Source organism: Panthera leo, chromosome A1 (genome assembly GCF_018350215.1).
Source record: "Panthera leo isolate Ple1 chromosome A1, P.leo_Ple1_pat1.1, whole genome shotgun sequence".
Taxonomy (NCBI): domain Eukaryota; kingdom Metazoa; phylum Chordata; class Mammalia; order Carnivora; family Felidae; genus Panthera; species Panthera leo.
Genome location: NC_056679.1, coordinates 11,016,198 through 11,028,299, shown reverse-complemented (window position 1 = coordinate 11,028,299; position 12,102 = coordinate 11,016,198). Strand labels below are relative to the sequence as shown.

General features: G+C 44.8%; 1 protein-coding gene across 5 annotated transcripts in view; it reads right to left on the bottom strand.

Annotated features, from left to right (window-relative positions):
- FRY (FRY microtubule binding protein) overlaps positions 1–11,191 on the bottom strand; it is a 340,234-nt gene extending 329,043 nt beyond the window's left edge. For 3 of the 5 annotated variants that reach the window (XM_042947801.1, XM_042947961.1, XM_042948381.1), the window contains exon 1: positions 10,701–10,990. In XM_042947801.1, the coding sequence (XP_042803735.1) occupies positions 10,701–10,905 (205 nt within the window). In that variant the 5' untranslated portion in view covers positions 10,906–10,990. The other 2 variants (XM_042948349.1, XM_042947894.1) reach the window with 2 other exon arrangements.
- Positions 11,192–12,102: the final 911 nt, after the last annotated feature.

Below are 12,102 nucleotides of genomic sequence, written 5' to 3'. Positions count from 1 at the left end.
AATCTTCAAAATAAAAACCACCTCGCATAGTCCTTGCTGTGGGAGGTGACTGTATATAGATGGGGATGTCACATTAATTTCTTTTCACTTTTTTTCTTTTTAAGTGCTCTCTGCTGGGCATGTTAGACAACTTCCTGATGCATTTCTTCCGCATCGCCCTCACCTGCTATCATCACCCCCTCGATGCAGATTTTGTGTTTTCATTTTAGGTTGTCTATGGAGAATATCATTCTGCATCACTTCCTTTTTCTTCCTGCCCATCCACGTTTGTATGTGTGGGAGTGTTTGCTGTAGGAATCAGAAGCCGATTTACTGCCAATAAAATGGCTTCTATCATTACAAATATTAGTCAAGCTCGGTTAAGCATACAGATTTTAGTCACCAACTCTTTGTTGAAGAAGGACTGACTGAGCAGCATGGGCGTATCGGAAACAACAAAACCCTATTTTAGCAGAAATTAAGACAAAGTGCAGGGCCATAACTTTGGGACGTTTATCACTTTCCAAAAACGCATTTCCTTCTACTTAAATAACTATGTAGTAGTTTGTGACATCTTTATCACAAGCAATTACATTTGGCAATATTTCTATGATTCGAAAACCAAAGAAAATAAGTATGGTACTTAGTTTATCCCGTTTTTGATTAATGCAATTTCTGTGCAGCATTAAGTCTCATGAAGAACGTTCACTGAATTTTATTCATTGGACGTTTCTGTATATTTTATAATATAACTTGCATTGTTTATAAGCTTTTGTTTTTAAGGGCTTAAAAGTTTCTCATTCATCCAGTTGGCTACCTGCAACCAGCCCTGAGGCTTAGTCAGTTTAGGCTGCTGTAACAAATTACTGTCGACAGGGGAGTTTATACAACAAATATTCGTTTCTCACAGTTCTGGAGACTTGGAAGCCTAAGGTCAAGGTGCTGACTAATTTGATGTCTGGTGAGGGCCTTCTTCCTGGTTTGCGATGGCTGCTTTCTCACTGTGTCCTCACATGGCAGAGAGAGACAGAGAGATCATCTCTCTTGCGTCTCTTCTTATAAGGGCACTAAGTGCTTTCATAACGACTCCACTCTCATGGCCTCCCTGCCTCCCAGAGTCTCATCTCCAAATACCATCAACTGGGGATTGTGGCTTCTTCGACATATGAATTTGGGGGTGCAGGGCACAGACATTCAGTCCATAACACATTGTTACCATTTAAAAAAAATGATCAAGAGGTGGCAGGGAGAGTCCTAGTGTTTAACCCTGTGGTTCTGAGCGGGGGTTAGGACCTGGGGATGGGTAGTCTGGGCCTCCGCACTCTGCCCTAAATTGATAAGTTAATATTCCCTTAGTTACGCAGGAGTTCAAATATCTCAAAGGACTGGAAAACCCTTGCTGAGTTGGGCCTCAGGGAGGGACCTTCAACTTATGACTCTTTCCTACCTAGCTGTTTTTTTTTTTTTTTATAGGGCTCAGAAAAGAGGCACAAATTACAAAAAGGAACAAAGCCCTGGCAGAGAAACCCAGAGCAGGAGGGGGAGGAGGAAGAAGAGGAGGAGGAGGAGGTGAGGAGGAGGAGGAGAAGCAAGATCCCCTGGGACTTTCCTGGAGGGCGATGCTTCATCGCCAATTAGGGCTTCTGTGCCAGATGACAGTGTCACGATGGCCATTAGCTGGTGCAACACAGAGGCTTAAATATCGGTTACCAGAGAAGCGTGAGTGCCCAAATTAATGCCCCCTGCTTTCCTAGTAAAAAATTAGATATGCGAACAAATTACTGTGTATCCATTCCTTAACCACCATCCACTCCTTGCAGTGTTTTGCACCTAAGAGACATTCATTTAGCAATAGAGTTTACATTTTTGTTGAATAGATGTGGTAGTCTTTCTCGAGGATATCTTCCGGCTACCACTGGGCACCTACTTCAATACTTACGACCAAGGAATGTTTCTTTCAGTTGTGTCTTTCTTGCCCCTAATTACTCTACAATGCCATCTAGCATTGATTACCCACTAAGATGACTTTAGTCTTTCCTAAGTGTCAGGGTCGGTGGAGGCGGGGCGGGGGGGGGGGGGTGTTGGGAGAGAAGTATGGTATTTGAGAGCAGAGGCAGCACCATGGCTGAATCTGATCTAATGACCATCCTCCTTGTGCCTCCTCTGTCTTTGGGCTCTGGATGTTGGGATGTTCAGAGGTACATCTGGACGTACTTCTGATGTTTCCAGGATATTCAGAAGTACATCTGACAGTCAGCTGCTCGGCACAAAAAAGTTAACTCATGACCCATATGGGAGGGAAAGGTTTTCAAATTGTGACTGAAAAATACCCTAACTGCCTTCTGATGAGAGTTTGCACATGCACATCACCTGAAACTAACTACCTGTTTCATCTCGTTTTTGTTTTTTTTTTTTAATTTTTAAATGTTTATTTATTTTTTTGAGAAAGAGAGAGACAGAGTGTGAGCAGGGGAGGGGCAGAGAGAGAGAGGGAGACACAGAATCCAAAGTAGGCTCCAGGCTCTGAGCCGTCAGCACAGAGCCTGATGCGGGGCTCGAACTCGTGAACCATGAGATGGTGACCTGAGCCGCAGTCAGACACTTAATTGACTGAGCCACCCAGGCACCCCTCATCTCATTTTGTAACCCCTACTCCCAAATCTGTATTTTTCTAGATTGTAAAGAAAGACCAGAGGTATCCTAATTGAAATTTGAAGGCAAACATCCTCTAGATAGGTAGGTAGTCCCAAAGTATTTGGAGTGAAAGAATGTGGGCGGGATGGTGGTTTCTCATGTAACTGAGTACGTGGTGGGCCATTCCCATCCTAAACAGTTGTTGAAAATACATTATTTATGCAAACAGTTAAAAATGCTCAAAAACGGGGCGCCTGGGTGGCTCAGTCGGTTAAGCGTCTGACTTCGGCTCAGGTCACGATCTCACGGCTGGTGAGTTCCAGTCCCAGGTCGGGCTCTGTACTGACCGCTTGCTCAGAGCCTGGAGCCTGCTTTGGATTCTGTGTCTCCCTCTCTCTGCCCCTTCCCTGCTCACATTCCATCTCTCACTCTCTCTCTCAAAAACAAATAAACATTAAAAAAATTTTTTTAAACACAAAAACCCTTTTAAAAAATAATAAAACTGTTTACAAATCACCACTGAAGTATACTGAGTAAGCATCAAATTATACGGATGTAAAAATAGGTAATATTTTCATTAGTCTCGATGTGAATATGTATTTAGAGCATTATTGACAATAGGGGGGAGAAGTGTATGGAAACTCAAGTCTGTAAAGTTGCACATTTGCTGTAAATCAACAAACGGAGAGGAACTGCTTTTACGGCAGAAGTGTTCAAGTGTTTCAACATACTTATACAGTAAGTCCTGAATTCAGAAACCTGTATTTTTAATTTTTTTTTTCTTTTTTATGACAGGGACCAATGCCTGAAGTGGAGCTATAAATCTAATAACTTCCACTTATGCTGGGTACACTCGGTCCCTTGCATAAAGGTAAAACACATTTCCCCTTGCTTTTAAATCATGCATATAAATATTACAGTATCAGCATTTTTGTGCTCCTTATAGTAACTGGTTTACCACTAATAATCTTATTAAAGGTTTGTTGCCATTTTCTTTTTAGAAAACAAAGCAAAACAGGAACAGAAACTTCATCCCCTTTAATAAACTTGTCCAATAACTAAATCTGATTATTTAAGTAAGGGCTACCTGTTTCTGCTGCACTAGTAGTTTTTAATAAGAAATGCCATAAATATTGTTAAATATTCTAAGTCAAAATGTTAAGTGCTGACCTTCAAGAGATTTTGAAGTCTAAATACCAATATTTAAAAAGATCCATTTCAAGTGGTGAATTCATTTACAATCCTCCATAGAAGTGATTTTTTAAAATCACAAGTGCAAACCAATTATCTTCCTATTCTGAGTTTTAGCTTAAAAAAAAAAAAAGCATAAGGACTGAGTTTCCAAAAGCAGGGCCTTAAATAGGGCAAAATTAGGTAAAAATATTAAACATGGCAAGGCTACAAGTTTATAAAACACAGACATTGATGTTTGTAATATTAAACAATTTTCAGAGGCTTTACATGACCATACTCTCAAGATTAATGATTCACGGTAAGAAAATACGTGGGTAATGTATCACAAAGAAGAGTTTCTGTGTCCTCCTCTTTTTATGAGAAAATTAAAATTAATTGACCTTTTACTAGTGTCGTCTTATATCGGATTTACATTAGCAAAGGTCTTGATTAAACATTTTGGAGGGACGCCTGGGTGGCTCAGTCGGTTAAGTGTCTGACTTCGGCTCGGGTCATGATCTCGCAGTTTGTGAGTTCAAGCCCCGCGTCGGGCTCTGTGCTGACAGCTCAGAGCTGGGAGCCTGCTACAGATTCTTTCTCTCTCTCTCTGCCCCTCCCCTGCTCTCTCTCTCTCTCTCAAAAACAAATAAATATTTTAAAAAAACATAACAAAACAAAAAAAAACTAAACACACTTTGGAGAACTTCCCAACCATGAAGTTTGTGAAGTGTTACAATCATACCCACTCTCCACCCATGAATAGGAAAAGCACTAATTATGAAAAACAAAACCTTTACTGGCACCAAAGAGTAAGAGCAGTCTGGCGATCACAGTTGTGTATCATCTTATAGCCATGCGTTACCCCGTTGGAGCTCACCACAACCCGTGAGACTAGTGTTTCCAGAGAAGGAAATAAGTTCTGAGAGACGAAGTGACCTTAATCATGTAGTGAGAGGGAGGATCAGCACTTGAACTCAGCTGTGAGGCAGGTATTTACTCTGTGAAATGCTCTGGCTAAAACAGAAGTTCAAAGTGTTGCCTTTGAGGCTCCCTCTGCTTTGGGCCCTGGACACGGCCTGCTGTGGAAGCAGCCGGAGGAAGTCACAGGACCAGATGGGCAGGGGTGCGGCCCACAGAGTGGTCGTGACACGTGTATCCGCGCACATCTTCCACCCTGCTGGACTATTTCACCACCTCTTGCACACGTAGGCAAAGCCTGCGAGTGGGTGTTGTGGGGAATACCGGGGTGTGTGAGGTATGGTTCCCGTCATTACCGAGTAGAGCCACTGAGCCTACTCGCAACCTGTGACAACAGAACATGATCCCAGGACGCAGTCTTTTGTTTTAAGTTTATTCATTTATTTTGAGAGAGAGAGAGAGAGAGAGAGATCGCACAACAGGTAGGGGAGGGGCAGAGAGAGAGAGAGAGAGAATCCCAAGGAGGCTTCGTGCTCTCCGCATGGAGCCCGATGTGGGGCTTGAACTCACCAACCTTGAGACCACGACCTGAGCTGAAGTCGGACGCTTAACCAACGGAGCCACCCAGGCGCCCCAGGACGCAATCTTTAAATAGCACATCTTTAAGGAGGCCCGAAGTTCTCCCTCTCTTGAAGGCCCTGCTGAAATGTCACCAGATGTGCTAGTCAGCAGGTTCTGGAAGGGTAGAACTCTAGCAGAGAACACAGTGCTTGAGGAGGCATGCTTAATTACAGTGTCTTTTACTGTGCCTGTGATAAGTAGGGCACCTGAAGCAAACTGCCCATCCTCAAAGTCTCCTTCTGGCCACCCTCAAGGGAAGCGGGAACACATCTAGGTGCCATCGTGCAAATGACTACCTTGAGTTCCAGCACAAACCTCCATACAGCAAGCAAAAGAAAAAAAAAAAGCAGTGTGACTTTAGAAATGTCCCAAATCCATTCGATTATAAAAATAACATGATTTTAAATAACTTTTTTTTAGACTGTGGGCTTGAAAACAAACATGCCTTTGGAAAGGAGGGGAGCCAGAAACGAGAATCCGGACGGGCCAAATGCTGGTCCAGCTGCCTTCTGGGGGCTGCTCCGAGTTCCCTCCTCCTCCCGGCCCCGAGCAGTCCCCGTCGCGCTGCCCTCTGACTAAGCGACAAGGAAGCACTGTGGAACCGCCTGCTTCCTCCGAGCGGAGGAGTGCTTTGCTTTTCCCAACAGCTGACTGTAGACGTGGCGAAGGCCTTTTCAGAACTGGCTGGTTATACAGACCACCCTGTCTGCTAAGCGAACAACCCGTTACACCGGGCACCTGAGCCCCGCTGGCTTCCAGGTGCAGGACGGGCCGCTCATTTTAATCTGACACGCTTACGGGGTCGGTGTCTGTCGGGACAACTTCTCTCTCCTCCCTTTCTTTCACTGAGCCGAGCCTACCGCTAGCGAGCTGCCGAGCTCTTTCAGGAGGACGGGGAGGCCAGGCTGGTGCTTGCTAGAGACATACGTTCGACACTGCGCCTGGTGAGCCCCGGCGAGATGCCAGAACGTCAGCTCGAGCTTCGGTTGTTGAGGCTTCTTTCTGTTGTGTTTTGTTTTATGTATTTATTTTGAAAGAGCACGTGCACATGCAGGAGCAGGAGAGGGGGAGAGAGAGAGGGAGAGAGAAGCCCACGTAGGCTCTGCACTGCTGATGCGGGGCTCGAACTCACGAACTGTGAGATCATGACCTGAGCCAGAATCGAGAGTCGGACGGACGCTTAACTGACGAGCGAGCCACCTAGGCGCCCCTTGAGTCTTCTTTAAGGGAAGAAAACTGGTTAGTATTTAATGTGCACATATGATCTTAAAATGCATTGGTTTTCCTTTTAAAGATTCAGTGCTCTCAGTTCCTTTATTCGGGAGGCATTTACTGAGTTGTACAATACGCAAGGCACCCAGCTAGGAAAATTCTTTCCTATTCGCTTAGACCAGAAACATACTATCTGCGATCTCCCCAAAGTCTAGGATAGTTCTTGGTAGACAGCAGAATCCTAACACAGGTTTCAATGAATGAATTACACACTGAGACAAGGGAAACCTGCGTTTTTGCCTCCCAGGAGTTCTTAAAATGATGAAAGGCAGTAAAAAGACCTTCGCCTGTTACAGTCTCTATAGGCCAACTAGTTCTTTGCTGGAGCTAGACTCAGACTCCACAGAATGGACACGGCTGCACAGAAAATTAGTTACTGAACCACCAGGTGTTGGCTGAACACTTACTATGCGCAATTCCCTCTCCTGGACAACTGGGCCATGCAAAGGCATATAAGATACAGTCCCTATTTTCAAAGAATTTCTATATAAACAAAAACTTAACAGTTGCCACAAAGTAACAAAGTGACCACTGAGCCCATTTACGACTAAGACAATGGAACACAATGCCAGGAAGCACTCTTTTTCTTACAGCTTTACGTAGTACTGAGGCCGAGGAAGTGGTAAGCATAAAGGAGAACTCAAAGAGATCAGAGGAAGAAGAGCGGGTGGCTGAAGAAGACAGAAGATTTTAACTGGGCCTTAAAACCCAGGTGGGGAATGAGACAAAGGGCATAACAGGGACGCAGGAGTGCGTGTCTGTGTGCGCGTGTGTGTGTGTGTGTGTGTGTGCGCACGCATGTGTTGGGAGGTAAGGGAGAATCACAAGCAGAGAGTCTGGAAGAAGACAGAGGAAACAAGGTACGCCAAGAGTTAATTCAGTTCAGTGCATTTTGAATCAACTGAATAAATATTTATTGAGCACATACTATGTGCCAGGCATTGAGATAGGTACTGGGGATACAATGGTGAAGAGACTGATATGAGCCATGGCTCACTGGCTAGTAGGAGATACCGACAAGTAAACAGACAATTACAATACGGTGTGATAAGTGCTGTGATAGGGAAAAGTCCAGGTGTTATGAGGAGGAGAAGGACAGAGAATATACCCAACCCAGATGTGGGGGTCAGGAAAACTTCCTAGAAGAAGGGATGTCAAGCTGACACCTAAAGCCAGGGTGGGAATTAGGTGAGACTATGCAGGTAGGGTTCCCTAGAATAGGAAACATGAGGGGCCATGGAGGTGGGAAGTTGGCTGAGTTTGTTGGAATGCCAGGGGAAAGTGTGCTGACAGAGGCTGGGGAGGGAAGCCGTGATCAGATTATTAGGTCTCTTATACTTCACATTAAGGAGTTCGGACTTTATCCTAAGAGCAGTGGTAACCACTGGAGAATTTTAAGCAAGGGAAGGAAACAGACTTGCATCTTGGGTGGATGGCTCTCTGGAGCATGAGACGGCCCTTAGAGGAGAAGTGGGCAACAGAAGAGAAGGGTAATATGCAGTTAGAATCTTGAAGGTCTATTCCTAACAGTGCAAGGATGAAACAAATATTTCATGAATGAATGAATGAATGAATGATTGGTTGATCAACCAATCGGTCAACCGTCCAGCATGGGACTGAACACGAGACCTGACATGGATGATATATATGTCAGAGTGAATGCACAGGGCAGAGCTGATAGCTCTTCGAGTCTTGAATCTCACCCGAAAAAAGACAGCAACAGTTGACAATGGAGTGCAGTGTAATAAGAGTGGAGACAGCTTCAACACTGGAGTCAAAATACCCGGTCTGAGCCCTAGTTTTGCCAGTTATTAATTCCGAGATGCATCTTAGTTTCTCTGACTCTCAGGTCCCACATACATCATATGTGCTCATTGTGTGCAGCTACACAGCAGTATAAAACGGGAACAGTTATCACAGTCCATGTACATTTCCATTTTCAGGTGATGCTTAGGAGCTTTGGTGGGATTTGCAGTTATCCACTGCAAAAAGAAGTTAGTACAACTTGCATGAGAGTGGAGTCATGGTTTAATTAAAGAGGAATTTAGAAATCAAGTAGTCGGTATTGCCCAAACTTTGGCCAGGTAACTCTCTAGCCTGTCAACTGAAGACCCGAGTGAAACATTGGAAGGGTGAAAAGAGCCTATCTGTTGTCACTGCCCCCAAGGAGGGGAAGTGGGGCAGAAACAAATAATGTACTTGAAGGCCACAGGGTCAGTGGAGTGGACCAGAAAACACATAGCCATTGAGGGGCACAGTCTAGACTAGAGCTTAGCTCCCCTAAGCGCAGAGCCCTTTTCACAACCCTACTCTGTTGTATTAATCATGACAATTCAAGATCTTAGAAAGGATAACCTGTGCGAGGTCCAAACGAAGAGGTCTTGCCACAGTTTTGCGGCTGTAGCTGACAGCCCAGAGCGAGATGACTTTATAGAAAGGGAAGACAAATGGGAACGACAGTGGAAGGAGGCGAAGAGCCCTGGGGTCTGGCTGTTTGGAAAGAAGGAGAAGGCTTCATGAAGTATGGGGCTGTGCCGGTAGAGGAAGGCAGGAGGCATCATAACATAAATGGATCCGGGCAATGTTACACCAAAGAATAAAGGAAGGGAGGAAAAAGCAGAAGGTGAAGAAAAGGTCTGGGAGGACATCTGTGAAGAAGTCCTAGCAAACCAATGGAACACAAAGTGCTCCCTGGCACACTGCTTCTGGACAACCAGACCGGCCTCGGGTCCTTGGTGCTTTCAGACCAAAGAGGATGAGCAGAAAGTGGCTGTTTTTCTAGACACATCGGACACGTCAGTGATCTTCCTTGTAGCATTTTTCATGTTGCCCCTTCCTTCACGTCACAGCACACTCACCCACTCACACCTCTGGCCCAGTCTAGTCTGGGCTCTGCTTTTTTCTTTCTTTCTTTCTTTTTTTTTTTTTTTTAATTTCAATGTGAGCACAGAGCCTGTCAGCACAGAGCCCGATGCGGCGCTCGAACTCACGAGCTGAAGTTGGGCACTTAACCGACTGAGCCACCCAGGCACCCCTGGGCTCTGCTTTTTTCTGCAGCAGAGTTTGACATCAGAGCAACATCACTGAACCAAGAAGAAATGAATGAAAACCACAGCTCCCTTAAGAAATGTAATTTTCAGCTTGTGGCCTTGAGTCCTCAACTTTCTAAATCATCTCCTAGCTATTTCCGAAAGCAGGGTAATGACTCAGCGGTTAGGGAAGTCAATTTCATCTTTACAGGTAAAACTTGCTTGAATTGTTTGTTTCTTTGTGTGTTTTCTATCATCACAGAGTTAATCCTCGGCAGTTGGGTCTAATCAATCCCCCGTACAGACTCCAACAAATCAATCACAACAAAAAGGATACTTGTAGTTTTTCCAGGAAATTCCAACGCAAACAGCATTGAAATCAAGTTGACTACATAATTCATACACTCCAGTAATCACTCTCCAGTGATGCCTCAGTTAGAGTTCACTGTCACAGGCATTTTATATGATCTACACATCTGTCATATCCAGGCATGGAAATCTGAAGCAGACATCAGAGTCCCTTTATCAAGATTGAAACCCATGAGTCTTCTGTGCTACAATCCAGTTCACCATCCACATTGTTTAATTGAGCCCTTTACTACAAATGGTTTTAGGCTCTGATGCAAGACAGGAATTTGAAGCATGCCTTCGAGTATTTAATGGTGTTAATTTCTGGTGCACACAAACATCAGCTTCACTCAACAATCCAATAATCTTGCAAAATAAAGAAAATACGCCAGAGAAGGAAATGCAGCATGGAATTCTTCCAGATTGCAAGGAAAGCAGTTCCATGATCTGGCTGTTTGTGACAAGTAATAAAATAGCTGCCTATTTACAGATCCTTAAAGATGTTACAAGAAACAAAGAAAATAAAAGGAAGAAGGTGGGGGTGCTTTCACATCGAAGAATTATTTTATTTTTTACAGTTAGAAATATTTATTTGTCCACTGTCAGCTCTCAAATGTCCCAAGTTCATTTTAAATGTAACGCATCTGATCGTAACAAATGAAATACAGTCCTTTTTTTTTTTTTTTTTTTCTCCAACTGGCCGGTATAAACGTAAACGATTCCTACCTGGAAATATGGACGGTCTCTTTTTTGGGCGCCTCAGGTGAATGGGCTCCAAATTTTTCAAGTTTCTTTGAAGTCTCCCTCGAATGTCATTTCCTATGAGTAGTTCAGGTGGCAGGCTACTCCGTCTCGATGATTTATAATCATTTTGAGACGAATTCAGTTTGTTCTTCGTTCTGGAATATAAATTGCTGTCATCAACTGCCATGGTAGGAGATACATTCGAGACTCTTTCACAAAAATCTGAAAAGCCCAACCCGGCAGCAGCCACGGCCGCCTCAGCCCCAGATTCAGATGTTCTCATGCGTTACCGGCACTTGTTTGGGAAGCTTAGCAAGTTGATAGGCGTGGACTTGAACAGGTGTAGGATTACTAAGTGGCCCCTCCTCTCAACAGTTAATAGCACAGGGGAGGAGAGATCCAAAAAACCATTAGGTGCAGGAGGGCGCGGGATTTGAGCAGATGTGGGCACACGGGCGAGGGCTCCTGCAGAGGGTACTAAAAACTGGTGTGAGGGTTGCCGTGTGGAGTTGCCGTTGGTGCGATGCCATAAAGGAACCACCACCTGCTACTTAAGAATAAATAACCTATGCAAATTGCAAGCCTTATTTTTCTTGCCGCTTCTCAAACTCAGACGGTTTTTAAAGTTGGGGGGAAACTTTTTTACAGTGCCTCGTACCCTTTTGTTTTGAACCGCGAACGCAGAACAAACATCCGTCTTTATGAAATTCCTTATCTGGCAGGCAGCCAACTGGAAGTTGGCTGCAAGGAGGAGATGAGAGACGGCTGGTGATGATCAGGAAGGAACCCGCTGTGGGTGTGTAGGGAGCAGCAGTGCCGGGAACCCAGCACAGCTCCCCGACCCGCCCTTCCATCCTGTCCTCTACCTGGCAGATGGCTTCTCTAAAAGTTCAGCTGTCCGGCGGCAAAGTCAGAGGTCTAGCAAACAAGCTGGGACTGTAGCAGTGACGATGGCCTCCACTCGGCAGATGAAAAGTACACGTTATCCTTGCGGGTCTCTGCCTTGCTTTTAACCCAAGTGGTCAGTGGTTTGGTGGTGTGAGAAAAATCAGCATTTGCTCCGTTCCGCTTGACCCCTTACATATTTTCTATCTCCTCTGGATTTGGCGTTTTGGTGTCCTTTGTTCCCTTCCCCCTTAAATGTTCTGCACTCTTTTCTTTGGGCAGAAATCATAACTCTCTGATTTATCCTCTCCAACCATGCCCCAGGGCTGTGTCTTCTGTGCCCTCTCTTTCTCCCATCATCTCTCACCCTCTCCACACACACACACACACACACACACACACACACACACACACACACGAGCCCGTACACCGTCTTCTGTCTGGCTGCAGTGGGGGGGGGGGGTGTCAGAAGATAAAGAAGATAAGATCTGCCTTTTCT